Source organism: Trachypithecus francoisi, unplaced genomic scaffold, assembly GCF_009764315.1.
Source record: "Trachypithecus francoisi isolate TF-2019V2 unplaced genomic scaffold, Tfra_2.0 Lachesis_group13, whole genome shotgun sequence".
Lineage (NCBI taxonomy): Eukaryota > Metazoa > Chordata > Mammalia > Primates > Cercopithecidae > Trachypithecus > Trachypithecus francoisi.
Genome location: NW_022681458.1, coordinates 128,894,969 through 128,916,482, shown reverse-complemented (window position 1 = coordinate 128,916,482; position 21,514 = coordinate 128,894,969). Strand labels below are relative to the sequence as shown.

The 21,514-nt window shown below is 42.0% G+C and overlaps 1 protein-coding gene and 1 pseudogene across 5 annotated transcripts in view; one reads left to right on the top strand and one right to left on the bottom strand.

Moving 5' to 3' along the window:
* UGGT1 (UDP-glucose glycoprotein glucosyltransferase 1) overlaps positions 1 to 21,514 on the bottom strand; it is a 104,123-nt gene that overhangs the window by 38,030 nt on the left and 44,579 nt on the right. For all 5 annotated transcript variants that reach the window (XR_004441845.1, XM_033231913.1, XM_033231912.1 and 2 more), the window contains exons 16-19: positions 17,975 to 18,110; positions 13,632 to 13,763; positions 7,848 to 8,012; positions 1,132 to 1,252 (exon numbers count right to left, since the gene is read on the bottom strand). Coding sequence is in view for 4 of the 5 variants with exons in the window: in XM_033231913.1 (XP_033087804.1) it covers positions 1,132 to 1,252; positions 7,848 to 8,012; positions 13,632 to 13,763; positions 17,975 to 18,110 (554 nt within the window). In the remaining variant the exon portion in view is untranslated. The remainder of the gene's footprint in view (positions 1 to 1,131; positions 1,253 to 7,847; positions 8,013 to 13,631; positions 13,764 to 17,974; positions 18,111 to 21,514) is intronic.
* LOC117095217 lies at positions 16,240 to 17,102 on the top strand (annotated as a pseudogene).

Here is a 21,514-nt window from a genome sequence, read left to right as displayed (position 1 = left end):
TATGTATTTTTCCTCTACCTAAAAGAAACTTTCAGTTTCAAGTATATTAGAGATAGTGCATTAAGTTAACAACCATAAATAGATGGATATGTTCATTATACTCAACTATAACAACAAATAGCTGGTTATGACTTCATTATACACATCTTTCCTTCCCCAGTGAGATTTCATGGGCTAGTGATGACAGTTCCACCTTATTTCCAGGTGTTTGCTGAAGAGGCCTCAGAGTCTCCAGGAAGGCACAAGGAACAAATTGCACCTGGGCTTAACATATTTGGCCCTTATAAGGTATTCTAGCAGAAAACACCCAAGTGTCCACCAACTGAGGAACAGATACACGTGGACTATCCATAAAGCGGGCTATAAAAAGGAACGAAATGCTGACGTACACAACAACATGCATAAGCCTTAACAACACGTTAAAGAAGCCAGGCACAAAAGGCTTCCAATTACATGAAATGTCTAGAATTGGCAAATCCATAGAGACAGAAAGTAGATTAGCTGCTGCCAGGGGATAGGGGAAGGGAGGAACAGAGAGTGACTACTAATAGGTATATGGAATTCTGGGGAATTTTGGGGGATGATGATAATGATGTAAAATCAGACAGCGGCGATGACTGCACAAACTTCGTGGGGTTTTTTTTCATTAAAAAACCATTGAATTGTATACTTTAAAAGGTTGAGCTCTATGGCATATACATTATATCTTGATGAAGCTGCTAAAGTCCTTCCTAAGTTCTCACAGTGAAATTTAGTGAGATATTTGTTGACTGATTCTAGAATGAGGATGAAGAAAGAGAACTCTTTATGACTAGGGGAGCCAACAATCCAGGTCCATTCTCATCATCTATTGTCTGTACAGCTGGCATTTAAATGGCACTAAATATGTTTCAAGGTTCACAGAGTTTTACCCAGGAAGATGTTTTCTTCTTTAGGAGGAAACGCTTGTGAATTTAGAAGCTCATACTATGAACTAAAGGTGCAAAGAGTTTACACATAAAATTTTTTCACCATCTTAGGCTATCCTCTGAACACTGCAGAAGATAATCGGAATATTAAAATCTGAAAAATGTAAAGACTCTGAAGCACAAGTCAAAAAAAGTGTAAGGTTGTTCCTGAAATGCTCCTTACTACTCGCTGTTAAATCCAGGTAGTCTCGTTCAGCTGTCAAAATCCTAGAATTGATTCGTGGAACAACATTTGGCTGATTCATGATATACTCTACCACGTCTTGATCAGGGGGCACTTCACCCTGCAAGAAAAAAAAATAGGAGGTTGAAGGGGGAGTGTAAAGCAAATTTTAGCAATAATAATTCATTAGGAACTAAAAAATTATTAACTTTATAAACTGCTTCCTCTGTGCTAATAATAGTTAAGACAGAAGTTAATATGTTATTGGTCCCTGTCACTGCCAAGCATACCTGGGCACATCACCTACAGCATCTCTACCTCTATCAACAACGTGAGGCAGATATTGTTGTTGACATTCATTGCAAAGATGAGGAAGCTAAGGCACAGAAAGGTTAAATAACTTACTCAAACCCACAAGGCCAATGCAAAGTGATTATGAAATGCAAACCCAGGCCGGGAGTGGTAGCTCACTCCTGTAATCCCAGCACTTTGGGAAGCTGAGGCAGGCAGATCACTTGAGGTCATGAGTTCAAGACCAGCCTGGCCAACATGGTGAAACCCCATCTTTACTAAAAATACAAAAGTAGCCGGGCGTGGTGGCAGGTGCCTGTAATCCCAACGACTCGGGAAGCTGAGGCAGGAGAATCACTTGAACTTGGGAGGCAGAGGTTGCAGTGAGCCAAGATCACGCCACTGCACTGGGCTACAGAGTGAAACTCCGTCTCAAGAAAAAAAAAAAAAGCAAGCCAAAGGTCTTCTCTCAAGCAGTTAATATACTTTGTAATAAAAATCACTCCCATCTTTGTTCAATCTCAGCCATCCAAGTAACCCTACATCTCCAGAGTCAGAATTACAATGAGAGGATGAGAAATCATTTGTTATTCATTTTTCCCTTTTGCACAGCTCATATTACAGAAATAGTTACACTTCTTGAGGGTGATCTCAGAGCCATGTGTCAACAACTATGCAAATATGCAGATTTATCAAACTTAAAATATTTAACATACAAGTACACTTTAAAGCCATTTTCTTTTTTTTCCTTTGAGACAAGGTCTTGCTCTGTCACCCAGGCTGGAGTGCAGTAGTATAATCAGAACCACAGCTCACTGCACCCTCAACCTCCAGGGTTCAAGGGATCCTTCCACCTTAACCTCCCAAATAGCTGGGACTACAGGCATGTGCCACCATGCCCAGGTAACTTCTGCATTTTTGTACAGATGGGGTTTCACCACATTGCCCACGCTAGTCTCAAACTCCTGGGTTCAAGAGATCCTCTCTTACCGTGCCCCACCTAAAGTCATTTTCAAGATAAAGATGTGAATCAAATATACACGTTTAAGTCTAAATAATTCTAATTAGACATTGTTTGTAGCTATTTAATAAGGAGCATATGAACCAACCATACAAATCAAAAGACAAAGGTATTAGATGGCTCACTGTCCATGTTGGCCCATGTACACAACTTCGGTCAGTATTATAAATCGACTTGACTCCAATTAGAAGCCTATCGTTCAAGGAGGGGAATTTGCCAAAGTCTACAAAAATTTTCAATGTAGGGGGGCAGGGCCTGGGGAAGGCATGGCAGGAGCCAAGTCTGGCTGTGAAGGTACTGCTGAAACAGCCCAAGAAACAGGCCAAAGAGATGGGCGAGGAAGGTAAGACTTTCAAGCAGAAACAAAAAAAGGAGCAGAAGAAACAAAAATAGGAGCTAAAATCGAAGTCTATGGGGAAGGGTCCCCTGGCCGCAGGTGAAATTAAGAAATCTGGGCCGCGTGCAGTGGCTTATGCCTGTAATCCCAGCACTTTGGGAGGCTGAGGCGGGTGGATCACCTGAGGTCAGGAGTTCAAGACCAGCCTAGCCAACATGGCAAAACCCTGTCTCTACTAAAAATACAAAAGTTAGCCAGGCGTGGTGGCGGGCGCCTATAATCCCAGCTACTCAGAAGGCTGAGGCAGGAGAATCGCCTGAATCTGGGATGCAGAAGTTGCAGTAAGCCAAGATCACACCACTGTACTCCAGCCTGGGTGACAAAGTGAGGCTCCGTCTCAAAAAAAGAAAAGAAAAAAAAAATCTGGCAACAAGTAAGCTGTGCCTTGTGCCTGAGGAGATGGTGACCCTTGATTAAATTCATTCCTATTTAAACATCTGTATTCCCTGCCATAGCACCTTTTGCCATCTATAGCCGGAATGAAGTGTTTTGAAGCCTGTTGTACATATAAGAATAAACATTTGTTAAAAAAAGTTATTAAATAATCGTAAATGTAATACCTTCTAACCAGCTCTCGTATACACACACACGCACACATGCATGCACACACACATGCACACACACACAGACACAGGGTAGTTGTCTTGAGGAAGAAATCATGAGTAGTACAGGACTGGAGTGTATAGCTAAACGTTTCTCTTCATTTACATCTCTATGTTTTGAATTTCATACCATTGGCATAGCATATCTCTTAATTCTTTTTAAAGGAATAAGGTCATGCTCTGTCACACAGGCTAGAGTGCAGTGGCATGATTATAGCCCACTACAGCTTCAATCCTCAAGCAACCTTCCTGCCTTAGCCTCCTGAAGTAGCTCAGACTACAGGTACATGCCACAATGCCTGGCCTCAACTAATCCTCTAGCCTTGGCCACTCACAAGTGTTGTATTACAGGCGTCAGCCACCACAGGCTGGTAACACATCTTTCTGTAGTGTATTTAGTTCAAATTTTCTAGGACTTGGTATTTTTCAAGACAATGTACAAAGGTATATACATATTAGAATATTCACTGTAGCACTGTTTGTACCTAGAGAAAATGTAGAAGTAATGTCCAATACTAGGGAATGAAGTAAATGTTTATTTTATTTTATTTATATATTTTTTGAGATAGTTTCGCTCTTGTCACCCAGGCTGGAGTGCAATGTCACAATCTTGGCTCACTGAAACCTCGGCCTCCTGGGTTCAAGCGATTCTCCTGCCTCAGCCTCCCGAATAGCTGGGATTACAGGCATGCACCACCACGCCCAGCTATTTATTTTTTGTAATGGAATACTAGCCAGGCACAGTGGCTCACACCTATAATCCCAGCACTTTGAGAGTCCGAGGCAGACAAATTGCTTGAGCCCAAGAGTTGGAGACCAGCCTGGGCAACCTGGCAAAACCCCAACTCTCCAAAACATACAAAAATTAGCTGCGTGTGGTGGCACACACCTATGGTCCCAGCTACTTGGGAGGCTGAGGCAGGAGGATTGCTTGAGCCCAGAAGTTCAAGGCTGCAGTGAGCTATGATCGGACTCCCTACACTCCAGCCTGGGTGACAGAGAGACCCTGTCTCAAAGAAAGTTTTGGTAAGGAAAGTGACCTTTGTGACAATTCATTTGCCTCACTAGGTACATCTCCCCAGCTGCACAACGCCTTGAAAATCAATGGCCCCAAAATAAAATAACTAGGACACTAGATAATTCTCAGGGTTTCTCTTTACTTGGGCTGAACCAGACCTCACTCAGTGCCAACAGCCTTTTCCCTGGGGGTATCTGTCAAACACAACTGGACAATGGTTTAACATCTCAGCTGTCTGAGGTGGCAGATAACACATGGGCTAACATGAAGCTAGTCAAAAAACAAAGAAAAAAAAGGCTGGGGAATGGGATGTCCATGAGGGACTTGAAAAGCTCTGACAGGCCAGGCACGGTGGCTCACGCCTATAATCCCAGCACTTTGGAAGGCCGAGGCAGGTGGATCATGAGGTCAGGAGATCGAGACCATCCTGGCTAACAGGGTGAAACCCCGTCTCTACTAAGAATGCAAAAAATTGGCTGGGTGTGGTGGCAGGCACCTGTAGTCCCAGCTACTCGGGAGGCTGAGGCAGGAGAATGGCGTGAACCCAGGAGGCAGAGCTTGCAGTGAGCCGAGATCGCGCCACTGCACTCCAGTCTGGGCAACAGAGCAAGACTCTGTCTCAAAAAAAAAAAAAAAGAAAAGAAAAGCTCTGACAAACTTCTTGGAATTTGAAAGACCATAAGCATCATGCCCAGGGGTATGTGAATGACCAGGAAAAATCTTAGAAGGCCTTAAACCCTTGCCTCTAACCTTGGGGCTCTGTGCAAGCAAAAATAGAAGACTAAGGCAGAGTTGCCAACTGCCTGATTGAGAGTGGAAAGTGTGCCCCAATGCAACACAGAGACCCTTGGGAAAACTGGGAGATTTTGGAATTCATGCATCAGAGGAAATCTCTGTTCATTCATCAGCTGACCAGTAAGTTAAACAAGCTGAAGCTTCAGAAGCCACACATGAAAAAGAATACAGATGTTAAGGAATTGGTTCAGGGCCGAGCACGGTGGCACATGCCTGTAATCACAGCACTTTGGAAGGCCGAGGTGAGTGGACCACTTGAGGCCAGGAGTTCGAGACCCATGTTCTGAAATTAGAGCCTGGCCAATGTGGTGAAACCCCATCTCTACTAAAAATACAAAAATTAGGTGAGCGTGGTGGTGTGCTCCTGTAATCCCAGCTACTCGGGAGGCTGAGGCACAAGAATCACTTGAACCCAGGAGGCGAAGGTTGCAGTAAGCCGAGATGGCACCACTGCACTCCAGCCTGGGCAATAGAGTGAAACTCTGTCTCAAAAAAAGGAAAGAAAATAAAAGAAAGAATTGGTTCAGGAAAGTCACTAAACAAATAACAGTCACAACAACAACAAAGAACAACACAAACAAACCCTGGTATGGTGAAGAAGTGTCACATTATATTATTTCAAATTCCTAGTTATCAAAAGCAAAATTATTAAATATGCAGAAATTGTGGCTCATGCCTGTAATCCCAGCACTGTGGGCAGCCAAGGCAGAAAGATCACTTGAGCCCCGGAGTTCGAGACCTGAGACCTGCCTGGGCAACACAGCAAGATCTCGTCTCCACAAAAAGATACCAAAATGAGCCACGTATGGTGGCATGCAGCTGTAGTCCCAGCTACTTGGGAGGCTGAGGTGGGAAGATCATTTAAGTCCAGGAGTTGGAGGCCACAGTGAGCTAAGACCATGTCACTGTACTCCAACCTGGGTGACAGAGCAAGACCCGGTATCAAAAAAAAAAAAAAAAAAGACACACAGAAAGAAAAAAGTATGGTGTATATTCAGGAAGAGAAGGAGCCAAGATATACTATTCTTATTATTATGTAAGTAAAATGTATAATGTATATTCTTATATTATGTTCATATATTATTCTGAGTAAGTCCAAACATTGGACTTAATTAGACAAAGAATTTAAATAAATGATTTCAAATATATTCAAGAACTAAAAGAAACGAAGTCTACCAAAGTAAAGTTTAAGACCTACATCTCACGAAATAATATCTATAAACCTAAGGAAATTATCAAAAAGAACCAAAGAGAAATCTGGATTTATACTAACTGAAATGAAGCATTCACTAGAGAGGCTCAATAGCAGATTTTAGTTGACAGAAGAAAGAATAAGTGAATTTGAAGATAAGCTGAGATTATCCAGTCCGAGGGACATAAAGAAAGAGATCTATGGGACATGAGAGAGTACCAACATACGCATATTTCCAGAATGAGAGGAGGGAAGAGAAAAGGACAGTGTGTGGTAAATAATCTGGCTGGCCCTAGTTCCTGGGATGTAAACTGTAAATCTAGTGATTCATGGTGAGCCCCTCAGATCACACATGATGGCTTCTACTACAGGGTGATGCACAGTGGGGTCCGAGAGACTGTGCTAATACAATGACTCAGATTGGGGGCTGGTAACACCACAAAGACCAACCATGATTAGAGAGTTGGGGTTCTGAGCAACAAGCTATCTGTCCAATAACGTCCTGTTCTCTGCAAATTTGATTTGGATAAAATGTCCAGAACACACAAATTCATGAAGCAGAAAGTAGGTCTGTGTTTGCCAATGGCAGGGTGGCGGGGAGTAGGACAAAATGGGCAAAATGGAGAGAAGTCATTGCTACTGAATATGGGGTTTCTTCCGGGGGTGATGATAATGTTCTGAAATTAGAGGTGGTAGTTACATTAACTGTGGATAGAGAATAAAAACTACTGAATTGTACCCTTTAAAAGGCTGCCTTTTATGCTGTCTGAATTATATCTCAAGAACTATATATATTAATATTTATACATAAATGAAAAATAAGACTGAGTCTCTCCAAAGTCAAAATTTCCTACAAACAGAATGAACATTTCTTAGCACTGCTTGCAATTTTTAAAATAAACATTTAATCCTGAAATCAGTAATACTAGTTATTTCAATTACCATATACAGAAGATTTATGAATATTTTCATCATAGCAGGACTTGCCAAGAGTTTGCAAACCAATTACTAGTGACATATAGAAAATAGTTTTTTTTTTTTTTTTTTTTTTTTTAACAGGACAGGGTCTCACTTTGTCACCCAGGCTGGGGTACAGTGGGGCAATCACAGCTCACTGCAACCTCAAACTCCTGGGCTCAAGCGATCCTCCCACTTCAGCTTCCTAAGTAGCTAGGACTACAGGTGCACACCACCAAGCCCGGCTAATTTTTTCATTTATTTTTTAGAAATGGGGTCTTGCCATATTGCCCAGGTTGGTCTCAGACTTCCTACCCTCAAACCATCCTCTCACCTCAGCCTCCCAAATAGTGATACTAAGAATTTTACTGCCTACTATAGAGGCAACAAAAAATGTAAGCTAACTGTTCTCTCTAAAAATCCCACCTTGAAATGTGACTCACCAAGTACACCGCTCTTTGGAAGAAGGTGGTGGTCTCCAGGATTTTATGCATTGTGATGGTTTCTAACTCATCAGGGTCTAGCTGTTCCCTTTCAAAGGGCATTCCATTGAACAGCACAACGGGCAGGGGTCCAACCCCAGTCTGCTCATAGTAGCCTCTTGCTTCCTGAAACAGAAGGAACAAGAAAAACAGCAGATTTTTGCCTTTTGTGAGACAAATGGAACAGAGCATATTTTTCTTACATGACTGTTCTAACAACAATCAACAGAAATATTGTAAAGAAAAAAATAACTCAAGATATTTATTTTTAAAACAATGAAAAATGACATCACAGTTAATATCCTACTATGTAAATCTGAGATTGAATTACTGAGTTCGAGTTTTTACAAAACCACAAAAGCTTGCAGATTATGAAGCGAGAGACAGTGTGTGTGTGTGTCTGTGTGTGTGTGTCTGTGTGTAGCACAGGCTATCAAAACTGAACTACATATACTACGGTCAGCACTATACAACAGAACTTTCTGCAATGATGGAATATTCTATCTGTCCTTGTCTGTGCTGTCCAATGCAGTGGCCACTACTAACTACATGTAACTACTGAGCACCTGAAATCTGCCAACTATGACCAAGTAACTAAATCTTTAATTTTAGTTAATTTCCATTTAAAAATCTACATGTGACCATGGGCTGCCAAAATGAAGTACACAGGTTTTGACTACCATAAATTATAAGCGCTCTATGCAAAAAGCCTGAGGTAAATATTTGCACCCAATTCTAAATAAGGGTCCATATCACTAACAAAGAAATTGCACCTGCAGAAAACAAAACAAGGTTTGTGGGGAAACAGTGCTCAACAATTGCTCTAAGACACAATACGCCCAATCTTTTCCTTTCTCCAGGACAAAAGAGGTTCACTGGCCAGAAAATACTGGAGCAACAAAACGGCAAATGTATCCAAGACGGGCATTTTTCCTGACTGTCAACACAGGTGCTCATCCCTCAGACTAACTTTCCAGAGTAAAAACTGTATTACCATCCAAGTTGTAAAGTGGGCCACTTTACAAATGTCTATCGCACACCTTGTAACTGCCATTTTCTGAAAAGAGCAGAATTTACTTATTTATAACCATTTTAGATAGCACCAACAGAAAAGTACTCCCACCGGGTAACTAATCTGAGTCCTCGGTAACAGACTGCTTACTTTCTCATCAGACTAGTGCGGTAACAGATAACGGCACAGAAACTGACAGCCTAAAACATGCACAGCCAAAAGAGCCATCTAGGTTGGTTTCAGCCATTTCTCTACATCATAGTTTAAATGTTTTAAATATACACCCCTAAAACTCTGACCATGTTAATTCTGTTCTTTGACATCTCAACTATTTCATAGATATCCATTAAAACTCAATTTTAATCTAACTTGAGTTTTGAAAATCACCCCCGTCAACCAATTAAAACAAGACCAGAAAACTTGCATTATAATTCCAAGTGACAATAAGATAAATAACATTGGTTTTCTCTGCAAACGATAACTGAGTGGAAGTCAGGAGTGAGAGGGAGGAGTTTGCTATGTAGCTTCCTTTTTCACCACTCAGAAATAGTTTACAAGACCAAATAACAGAATGCAGCACAATTACCAAACAGCCAAACTGAAAATTCATATGGACAAATTTTCTATCAACAGCTAACTAAAAATATTAAATAATGATAAATAATTAACACACATTAATTTTTGGTAGTTATATACTGAGCCACTCACAAGCAACTGAGATTAGTAAGGACTCAAAGATAATATTCTAAAGGTAAAGTGTTTGCATGTGCAGGCTAGAACTTTTCCTAATGTCATTATCTTACCGGCTTTGAAAGATATAAATATACACCTATCACTATATTCTCGCCTGTTTAAAATTTCAACTTTAATTGCATTGCCTACTTTTTAAAATAATTACTTCTTTCAGACACAGAAGATATCATAGCTTCACTGTAACAAAAGGAACAGATTTACAAGTGCAATGACATTTATTAGAAGCAGTCATTTTTCCTAAAATTAACCATTTCAAAAGAATCCATTCCATTGGATTTTTTGTATAGGGGTAAAGCTCTTGTAGTTTAAAAAAAAAAAAATCTCATTAGTCATTAGATTGTTAGGACTTCTGCAATACTCTCCACATCCCTGCCTTGAGAGTGCTTCTATTCAAACAGCTAGACAACTAAATGGATGACATATAAATAATATGACCTGTTTGCATACAGAAGAGCCTCTAATCAGTCCAGATGGCCACGTCTAGGAAACTAAGGAGCATGGTGTGTGATACTCTCATTCAATTTTTCAACACAATCAAGATTTCAACACACGTAAAGATATAAAAATACCCCTTTCTCTAGTCTGTCCACTCTATTCAACATTTTTCGAGTCAATACTTTTGATAGAGTAATCATCCACAATAAAAAGCTACTGGTACTTTTTCTTCAACAGGGTAAGAGAAAATGAGACTTAAACAGTTTCCAAATATGAAATATAAAAAAATTCCACAAAGTCCCTCAAAACTTTCATATTCTCAAAGTGGCCTTTTTCTTTTACTTCACTTAAGTTCTTTCTCTACAGAGTACTATTATTGCTGTTTGTGTCTATCCGGGAGAAAAATAGTTACTAGGTACTCACAGCAATATTATTTCATTTAAAAACCCAGAAAAGTAAGTGACTGGACAGAAGGCTACAATAAAATAATGGTAATCGGTCGGGCATGGTGGCTCATGCCTGTAACCCCAGCACTTTGGGAGGTTGAGGCAGGCGGATCACCTGAGGTCAGGAGTTCAAGACCAGGCTGCCCAACATGGTGAAACCCCACCTCTACTGAAAGTACAAAAATTAGCCAGGTACGATGGTGAGCGCCTGTAGTCCCAGCTACTCAGGAGGCTGAAGCAGGAGAATGGCTTAAACCCGGGAGGCAGAGGCTGCAGTGAGCCAAGATGACGCCACTGCACTCCAGCCTGGGAGACAAAAGCGAGACTCCATTTCAAAAAATAAAAAAAATAAAAAAAATAATAATAATAATAGTAACCCTTCTCAGGCTATACTGAGTAGATGTCACTTCCAGCTTCAATTCCAAGCTTGACTGGATATACCTTAAAGTGAGCAGATACAATACTAAAGCGCAGAATCAAAAACAGAAAAGAGAAAGAAGAGAGGCAGACTGGCATGCTCAAAGACCTTCTAGCTCCTGGCATGAGTTTACCTTTGTAAAAGAGCTGGTACACAGCTAGTATTTTAATTCGCCTTGTATTCAACATCAGCTTACACACACAATAAATATGTGTTCCTTTATGAACTTGAATTCACAGAGCAGGCAGCTGTCGCTATACCTAGGAAGCCTTCCACAATCACCTTGTCCCAAGCTAGCAGAGCTGCCCATCCAGCTTAGCTGCCATCTAGCTCAGCGGCCACTGAGTCTCCACATACAATGTGTAAACACTCAGAACCTCACCATTACCAAAACCACACTGCTGTCACGTGTTGTCTCCCCCAACGAGGCTGTGTGAACTGCCCAAGTTCATACCACATCTTGTTCAACTTTCTAGTATTAGGACTGGCACAATGACTCAATACTACCGTTTTAAAACTGAAACTCTGTTATTTATTCTAAAGTAATTCAGAAATTTCTCTAGTTGTTAAATTCTTGTGTTTTGATCTTGCTAAAGATTATTTTGTTCTCTCCCTCTAAAACCTGAATCAACTTACAGGAGCAGATCTCTCAACCAATCCCAATTAACTAATTTATCTGATTAACAAATACCAGCCATTAAAGTATGCTGAACACTTACACTAGTGAGCTACTCTCTAGAACGCCCACATACTTTTTTATTTTTATTTTATTTATTGTTTATTTTTTAGTAGAGACGGGGTTTCACCACGTTGACCAGGCTGGTCTCAAACTCCCACCTTAGCCTCTCAAAGTGATGGGATTACAGGCATAAGCCACCACACCTGGCCTATATTTTGTTTTTTTGATCTGTGATTTTGCTTTTAATTATCTTAAGCCTTATGATCACACATAATTTTTAACTGTTTATCTCCTCTACTTAAAAACTTCCCAATGAGGTGGCAGAAGTACCATTAACAAGCACACATACACAGTAGTTTCAGGGTTTTACGTGTTTTTGAATAGTTGTTTGAAGACAATCCTAAAGTATAAACCAGTCTAACTTAGTAAGTAACTCAAAAGTTTAATTTGCTACTGTTTTTGTCACACTGACCTTTAAAAACATCTGACCTTAAAGATCATCTCTAAAATGTGAGAGGTGTCCAATATTCTTTCTCTGGTATTACACATAAACCACACTAAAATGCCTCTTAACAAGTAAAAGGCAGCATTTTAGATACAGGGAATAGGATGCCCACATCCTTTTGCTCCTCCCAGTTGAGCTATCTGCTTACCAAGGATTAGCTGTGTTTATTCCCAAACCAACTATTCCCGTTAGTGAAATGATTTAATAGTATGTAAACCAATAAAATATGAGTACAAAAAGAAGGTTACTCTTCCCACTAAAACGAACTGAATGACTAGAAAACTCATAAAGATGACAGGCTAAAACCAAATGATGTTGAACTGGGTGTCTGTCAAACAACTAGAATAAAGACTTGGGAGGGAGATTATAAAACTCTACAAGGATTCTGTATTAGATGAAACAGGACTCATAAACAATTCATGCTGAATATCATTTATAAACGGATGATAGCTCAGATCTTAAAACAGGAATCACAGGCTGTTTTTCATTTGGGGAAAAAAAAAATCCTCCCTTAAAAAAGGAGAAAAAACACTGAAACACTAGTAAATAAATGCATTTTGATATGTTTAAAATCAGAATGTTTCAGAAATGTATTAATTAATGTATTAATTATTGTATTAATGTACATTAATGTATTAATTAATGTATTAATTCTTTTCATTAATACATTTTCAACAATTTGTGCTTTCAATAGGTAAAGACCCTTGACTGTGTCTAAAGTCTCAAAAGAAAAAAAATTAAGTTAAAAAATTTTAAACTTCCTTATTATATCCTTATTACTTTTTTTTTTTGAGGCGGAGTCTCGCTGTGTCACCCAGGCTGGAGTGCAGTGGCCGGATCTCAGCTCACTGCAAGCCCCGCCTCCCGGGTTTAAGCCATTCTCCCGCCTCAGCCTCCCGAGTAGCTGGGACTACAGGCGCCCGCCATCTCACCCGGCTCGTTTTTTTGTATTTTTTAGTAGAGACGGGGTTTCACTGTGTTAGCCAGGATGGTCTGGATCTCCTGACCTCGTGATCCGCCCGTCTCGGCCTCCCAAACTGCTCGGATTACAGGCTTGAGCCACCGCGCCCGGCCATTATATCCTTATTACTACAATACTTTGCCATTCTGTTACATTTCTTAATATACTTCCATCCTTAGCCTAAATAACGAAATAAAAGCCAATATGATATATATTAAGCTGTACATCATCTCCTGGCTCTATACATCCAGTAGATGTTATACAGAGCAAACTTCATGGAAGTACTACCATTCGTTATGAAAAAAAATTGTTTTTCAATTTAATAGTTAATAAGCAAGTTAAAAATCAGTCATATCTTCACAAGACTGAAATAACTTTTTCAAACACTGAAAAAGTGATCTGTTTTCTAAACTTTTAAATGCTAAGTACTGAAACACTTTAATCACCATCACCATTATTAACCAAAGCCCCCAAACAGGGGGTTAAGGACAATACAGTGTTGCAATCAAATAAGAAACACAAAAGAAATTTTTTACCTTCCGATTCTGATCATAAGCAGAATCAATCCCCAAAATGCTATTCACTTTTACATATGGATATTTCTTCTCCAGGACACTGACCACATGTTCAACTTCCACTTTTTCTCCAGTCCTCACCTTGTTATAGATCTGAAGGAAGAAAAAACAGTTAACTACACTTTTAAGTTCAAATTTCAAAGTGTTTATTCCACATTTTTCTGAATTTCGAGGAAAATATGATTTTTTTTTTTTCTTTTGAGAGGAAATTTTGCTTGTCACCCAGGTTGGAGTGCAATGGCACAGTCTCGGCTCACTGCACCTCTGCCTTCCGGATTTGTGTGATTCTCCTGTCTCAGCCTCCAGAGTACCTGGGATTACAGATGCCTGCCACCACGCCCAGCTAATTTTTTGTATTTTTAGTAGAGACAGGTTTTACCATGTTGGCCAGGCTGGTCTTGAACTTCTGACCTCAGGTGATCTGCCCACCTCAACCTCCCAAGCTGGGATTACAGGCGTGAGTCACTGCGCCTGGCCGATTATTTTTCTTGAAAGGTCAAATTGGGACATGTTAGCAATTCTTCCTTTTCCATATACCTTATTAAGATGGCTTTCTAGGTTGGAAATTAAATCTTCTTTTTTTTTTTTTTTTTTTTTTTTGTGATGGAGTCTCACTCTGTCACCCAGGTTGGAGTGCAGTGGTGCAATCTCAGCTCACTACAACCTCTGCCTCCCAGGTTCAAGCGATTCTCCTGCCTCAGCCTCCTGAGTAGCTGGGACTACAGGCACATGGCCACCACGCCCGACTAATTTTTTGTATTTTTTAATAGAGATGGGGTTTCACCATACTGACCAGGCTGGTCTTGAACTCCTGACCTTGTGATCCGCCCTCCTCAGCCTCCCAAAGTGCTGGGATTATAGGCGTGAGCCACTGCGCCCAGCCAGAATCAGCTCAGTCATGTTAAGTCTCAAACGAAAAAATACGTTAAGAAAAATCTAAATAGGCCAGGCAGGCATAGTGGCTCACACCTGTAATCCTAGCACTTTGGGAGGGTGAGGAGGGTCGATCACTTGAGGTCAGGAGTTAGAGAACAGCTTGGCCAACATGTTGAAACCCTACTAAAAACACAAAAATTAGCCTGCCGTGGTAGTGCACGCCTGTAATTCCAGCTACTCAGGAGGCTGCGGCAGGCAAATCCCTTAAACCCAGGAGGCAGAGATTGCTGTGGGCCAAGATCACACAACTGCACTCCAGCCTGGATGATGGAGAGATTGTCTCAAAAAAAAAAAAAAAAGAAGAGAGAGAAATCTGAACACTTATAAGTAGTCCTTGAAATAAAAACTATGTCCATGATGTTTAGGAGGGATGAGGAAAGGGAGAGGGGAGAGACGGAGAAATCGAAATTGACACGAATATTATTTATTTGTTTTTTTTTTTTTTTTTTTGAGATGGAGTTTCATCCATCACCCAGGCTGGAGTGCAATGGCATGATCTTGGCTCACTGCAACCTCCGCCTCCCGGGTTCAAGAGACTCTCCAGCCTCAGCCTCCCAAGTAGCTGGGATTACAGGTGCCTGCCACCATATCTGGCTAATTTTTGTTTTGTTTTGTTTTGTTGTTTGAGACGGAGTCTCACTCCGTCGCCCAGGCTGGAGTGCAGTGGCGTTATCTCGGCTCACTGTAAGCTCTGCCTCCTGGGTTCATGCCATTCTCCTGCCTCAGCCTCCCCAGTAGCTGGGACTACAGGCACCCGCCACCACGCCCATTTAATTTTTTTTATTTTTAGTAAAGACAGGGTTTCACTGTGTTAAAGTCAGGATGGTCTGATCTCTTGATCTCCTGATCTCGTGATGCGCCCGCCTTGGCCTCCTAAAGTGCCGGGATTACAGATGTGAGCCACCACGCCTGGCCCAATTTTTGTATTTTTAGTAGAGATGAGGTTTCTCCATGTTGGCCAGGCTGGTCTTGAACTCCTGGCCTCAAGTGATCCACCCACCTCGGCCTCCCAAAGTGCTGGAATTACAGGCACGAGCCACCATGCATGGCCAATTTTTGTATTTTTAGTAGAGATGGGGTTTCACCATGTTGACCAGGCTGGTCTCAAACTCCTGACCTCAGGTGATCTGCCTCCCCTGGCCTCCCAAAGTGTGGGATTATAGGTGTGAGCCACTGCGCCCAGCCTGAATTGTTTTTACAGTGAGCAGTATTACTTCACTTCTGAAATAAAAAAACAGCAGCCAAGAGCCAGTGGCTCACACCGAAAATCCCACCACTTTGGGAGGCCAAGGCAGTAAGATTGCTTAAGCTCAGGAATTCGAGGCCAGCCTGGGAAACACAGTGAGACATCATCCCCAGCAAAAATTAAAAACGACAACAACAAAATTAGCGGGGTATGGTGATGCGTGCCTGTAGTCTCAGCTATTCCAGGAAGCTGAGGCGGCAGGATCACCTAGGGCCGGGAGTGAGCCCTGACTGCGCTGCCGTACTCCAGCCCGGCCAACAGTGAGATCCTGTCTCTACAACAACTTTTTGAATAAAATAAAATAAACAGCAGGTGGTGGGTGGAGCTGGTCCTGTTGTGCTGTGGCTCTGCCCAGCCTGCAGTCTCAGGCCGCAGAACCCAAAAGACATGGAGCCCGGCTTCAGCGGTCACGCTGCCATTTAGGAGGGCTGGTTCCATGAGACCTGCAGCCTGAGGCCCAAGGAAGCCTTGTTCCTACAGATGGAGGAGCTGCTCCACTGCCAGCACTCACGCTTCCAGGATATCCTTGTTTACCACAGTAAGACCTACAGCAGTGTGCTGGTATTGGATGGCATCATCCCCTGCACGGACAGGGGTAAGTTCTCTACTAGATGAGAACCAACCTGCCACTCTGCAACCACCCCTTCCCACAAAAGGTGCTGATCCTCGAGGACAGAGACAGCAGCCTGCACAAGGTGGTGAAGCACCCCTCTGTCGAGTCTGCGGTCCAATGACAGGCTGAAGAGGATGGCATTCAGGTCTCTTAAGCAATTCCTGCCGGGTACGGCCATTGGCTACTCTAGCGCTAAGCTAACCCTGCATATGGGTGGCAATTTTGATTTCATGAAACAGAACCAGGATGCCTTCAATATGATCACTGACTCCTGGGATCCACTGAAAGCCTCTTCAAGGAATCCTATTACCACTCATGAAGATGGCCCTCAATGAGGACAGCATTCTCTGCTGCCAGGGCGAGGACCAGTGGCTGCACCTGGACCTCATCACGGAGACACGGTGGTTCTGCCAGTCACTCTTCCCCATGGTGGCACACGCCTACTGCACTGTCCCCACCTATCCCAGCAGCCAGACTGGCTTCATGCTCTGCAGCAAAAACCTGAGCACCAACTCCCAGAAGCCCAAGCAACAAGTGACACGGCAGCAGGTGGAGCAGGTGCAGCTGCTCAGACGTGTACAGTGCTACCTTCGTACCGCCCCCATTTGTCTGTAAGTGCCTGAATAATGTGAGCTGAGCCCAGGCACCACAGCGGATGCCACCCGGGACCTCAGATCTGAGAGCCTCCAGGGTGCCTGGGCCCCTTCAGCCCTAGGCCAGATCGCCTGCTGTCACCTGCCAACCAAGTGTTACAGGCCCCAGAATAATGCCCAGCCTTCCCTGCTGAGTGCTGGACTGTTTCTGTGTCTGTCTCTGTGTGGCATTCGGCCTCCAAGCCTATACCAGCTGCGTACAGTACCATCTCTCTGCCTTCTGCGGCCCCCTCAATCAAACACGTGTACTTATAACAATAAAAAATAAATGAATGAATGAATACATAAAAGTTTTAAAAAGCAGAGTTAAAATACTTATTCTCTGGGCATGGTGGTGCACAGCCAGCCGTAATCCCACGTATTTGAGACTGACATGGGAGGGTCCCTTAAGTCCAGGAGTTTGAGACCGGCCTGAGCAACATAACAAGACCTGGTCTCAAAAAGTCCATAAATAAATAAAATGTTAAGGTAGCCGTTGTGGAAGATATATTACAACAAACAAACAAAAGCAAACCTTAAGCACAGACAAAGTGAATAAAATAACAAAGTATAAAATACTTACTATTCTGAGTGACTTCTTTTGAACCTATTTCATTCTCCACAGCCCTGCTGCTAACTACCTTCCCCATGACTTCTCATGGAGATCACGGCAACAACTCATCAACTGGCATCCCTGCCACTTTGCTTTGCCCGTCCTCAGATCCATCTCTACACACTGCAGCAGACATGACTTTTAAATTCAGGATCCACCCTGAGCTCTAGGTCCTGCAGCTATCCTGCCTACAATGGCCACACATTGCTGTTAAGAGCAAGTTGGATCTGAAAACATTGTTCGCCATTCTGAACAAAAACGTACTTGTGTCAGAGTCTGGAAGGCATGATAATCATCCACCTCTCGGGCAACGTAAGTATATGCTCTAAGAACAGCCACTCCAGCATCTTGCATCCCATCAATATCTTCAGAGTCATTAACCACAAAGATAAAACCAATTCTGGAGGAGAAGGCAAAAGAAGAAAAAGAAACATGTCAAATAATGCACATGGTTAAAAAGAATGACATCCTTGTACCTTTCTCATACATTATAGCCAACAGACGAAAACCCTTTGAGAGAAAAGCACAGTGCACAGCCCACTCTACTCTAACATGATTGGCAAAGGTATACATACACGACTTACAAAGTTTCTTTTTTTTTTTTAGACAGAGTTTCACTCTTGGTGCCCAGGCTGGAGTGCAATGGTGCAATCTCAGCTCATTGCAACCTCCATCTCCCAGGTTCAAGCGATTCTCCTGCCTCAGCTTCCCAAGTAGCTGGGATTACAGGCCACTACTCCTGGCTAATTTTCTGTATTTTTTAGTAGAGACGGGGTTTCACCATGTTGGCCAGGCTGGTGTCGAACTCCTAACCTCAGGTGATCCATCAGCCTCGGCCTCCCAAAGTGCTGGGATCACAGGCAGGAGCCACCACCTGGCCACTTACAAAGTATTAATAAAAAAGCAGGCTTTCAAATGTGGCTTAGGCCTTTCTACTGTTAAAGCAAGCCATTTCCACATCATGAAAAGATTGCTTTCACTGACATGAAGAGTGTTGCTATAGTTTTAAGGAATTTTTTTTCTACTTTTAAACAAAAATTCGAAGAAATAAAAATTTTCACACTTTCAAAGTAAACAGAAAGGGGGGGGGATTGTGACATTTAGCACATGCAGTACGAGAATTATTGGTAAAAGAAAAGTTGAAAAAGGTTTACAACTGTCCCACGACAAAAAGCAATAATCAAGGTTAAAGTTTACCAGATTTTAAATTTTAAAATAAAGGAATTAACCACAGACATACCATTATATATCTATAGATGGGCTGGCAAAAAAGACATTGCACTGACCTTACTGGGGCAAAGGCAGTTCAATGGACAAAGAATCATCTTTGCAATAAATGGTGCTGAACAACTGGACATGCACATGCAAATTAATCAGTCTAGACACAGACTTTGCATCTGTCACAAAAATTCAAAGTGGATCACAGGTCTAAATATAAAACACAAAAACTAAAATTCCTAGACGACAGCAGAGAAGAAAATTTAGGTGGTATCGAGCTTGGCAATGATCTTAGATCCAAAAGCACAATCCATGAAAGAGAACATTTGGTTAATGTGGACTTCACTAAAATTAAAAATGTCTGCTCTGTGAAAGGTATTATTAACAGAATGAAAGGACAAACCATAGAGTGGCAGAAAATCTTTGCAAAACCACCATCTGATAAAGGACAGGTAAACAAAATATGCAGCTCTTCTTGTTTGTTTTTCAACAGGTCCTTGCTCTGTTGCCAAGGCCAGAGTGCAGTGGCACGATTAGCTCACTGCAGCCTCAAACCTCTGGGCTCAAACAATCCTCCACTTCAGCCTCCCAAGTAGCTGGGACTACAGGTGTGTGCCACCACACATGGCTACTCTTTCTCAAGTCTTTGTAGAGATGGAGGTCTTCCCATGTTGTCCCCGGTGATCTCAAATTGTGGCCTCAAGCGATCCTCCCACTTTGGCCTCCCAAAGTCCTGGGATTATAGGCGTGAGCCATTGCACCCGACCTACAAAGAACTCTTAAAACTCAACAATAAGAAAACAACCAAAGTTTTAAAAATGGACAAAAGGGCAAGGGGGGAAAAAAAGGACAAAAGATCTGAACAGACACTTCACCAAACAAGATATACAGACAGATGATAAATAGAAGTAGATCCTGAACATCATATGTCATTAGGGAACGGCAAATTAAATTACAATGACATACCACCACACACCTATCAGAATGACCAAAATCCTAAATACTGGCAAAACCAAATGCTTGCAAGGCTGTGGAGCAACAGGATCTCTCATTCACTGCTGGTAGAAATGCAAAATGGTGCCGCTACTTTGGAACACTGTTCGTCAGTTTCTTACAAAACTAAACATGCTCTTAACACCATGCAGCAATCACACTCCTCGGTATTTACCCAAAGAAGCTGAAGACATCTCCACACAAACACCTGCACCCAGATGTTTACAGCAGGTTTATTCATAACCGCCAAAACTTGTAGGCAACCAAGGTATCTTTCAATTAAGTGAATGGATAAATAAATGGGGGACATCCATATAATGACTATTATCCAGTGATAAAAAGAAATGAGCTATCAAGCCACGAGAAGACACAGAGGAAGAAGCTTAAATGCACATTGCTCAGTGAAAGACACCAATCTGAATAGGCTACATGCCGTATGACTGCAATTAGAACGTTCTGGAAAACGCAAAACTATGAAGACAGTAAAAAGACCAGTAGTTGCCAAAGATTCAGGGGAAGGGAGGAAGAGAGAAACAACTGAAGCACAGGAGATTTTTAGGACAGTGAAACTAATCTGTATTAAACTGTATTGTAATATGAATACTTGACATCATACATTTGTGTCATCAACACAAATAACAAATCTTAATGTAAACTACAGAGTTTAGTTAATAATAATGTATCAATATTGAGTAGTCAACTTGCAGGACTACATGAGCTCCTACAAAGAAGGAAAGAGGAGCCTGTATGCCTGGCTCTCTCCAGCTATTCACAATCTCTCAGGTGCCTAGGAGTTCAAGTGTCTTCTTCTCATCTGCCTTTGCAATCTGCAGACCACATGCCCTCTTCTCGTCCCTCAATTCAAGAAATACTGTATTAGTGCCAACTGTCTACCACGACCCAACTTCTTCTGTGTTCTTATATTCCTCTTTTAATCAAAACATAGCTCTGGTTGTGATCCAGTAATAGGTTCTTCCATCTAACTAGATGTATTCATGCTTTATATGAAAAATGTCAGGCCGGGCGCGTTGGCTCAAGCCTGTAATCCCGGCACTTTGGGAGGCTGAGACGGGCGGATAGCAAGGTCAGGAGATTGAGAGCATCCTGGCTAACACGGTGAAACCCTGTCTCTACTAAAAAATACAAAAAACCAGCCGGGCGAGGTGGCGGGCGCCTGTGGTCCCAGCTGCTCGGGAGGCTGAGGCAGGAGAATGGCGTGAACCCGGGAGGCGGAGCTTGCAGTGAGCTGAGATCCAGCCACTGCACTCCAGCCTGGGCGACAGAGCGGGACTCCGTCTCAGAAAAAAAAAAAAGAAAAAGAAAAAATGTCATCAAACCCAAAATATGCATTTCCAACTCTCAGAACCCTCTGTTTTCCTCAAAGCCTATCTGAAATCCAACTTCTTCATAAAGCTTTGTGCTTCCCAAATATCTTGATGATTTTTTTGTTTTTCTGAAATTCTAACGCACTTATAACTAACCAGTAGGACATAATCTAGCGGTTGATCACATATCTCCCTGAGGGGTTTGAAAGTATACAGAGGATCTTTTCCAAGAAGGTAGAATAAAGCAAATATATTTACAGCATTTAGC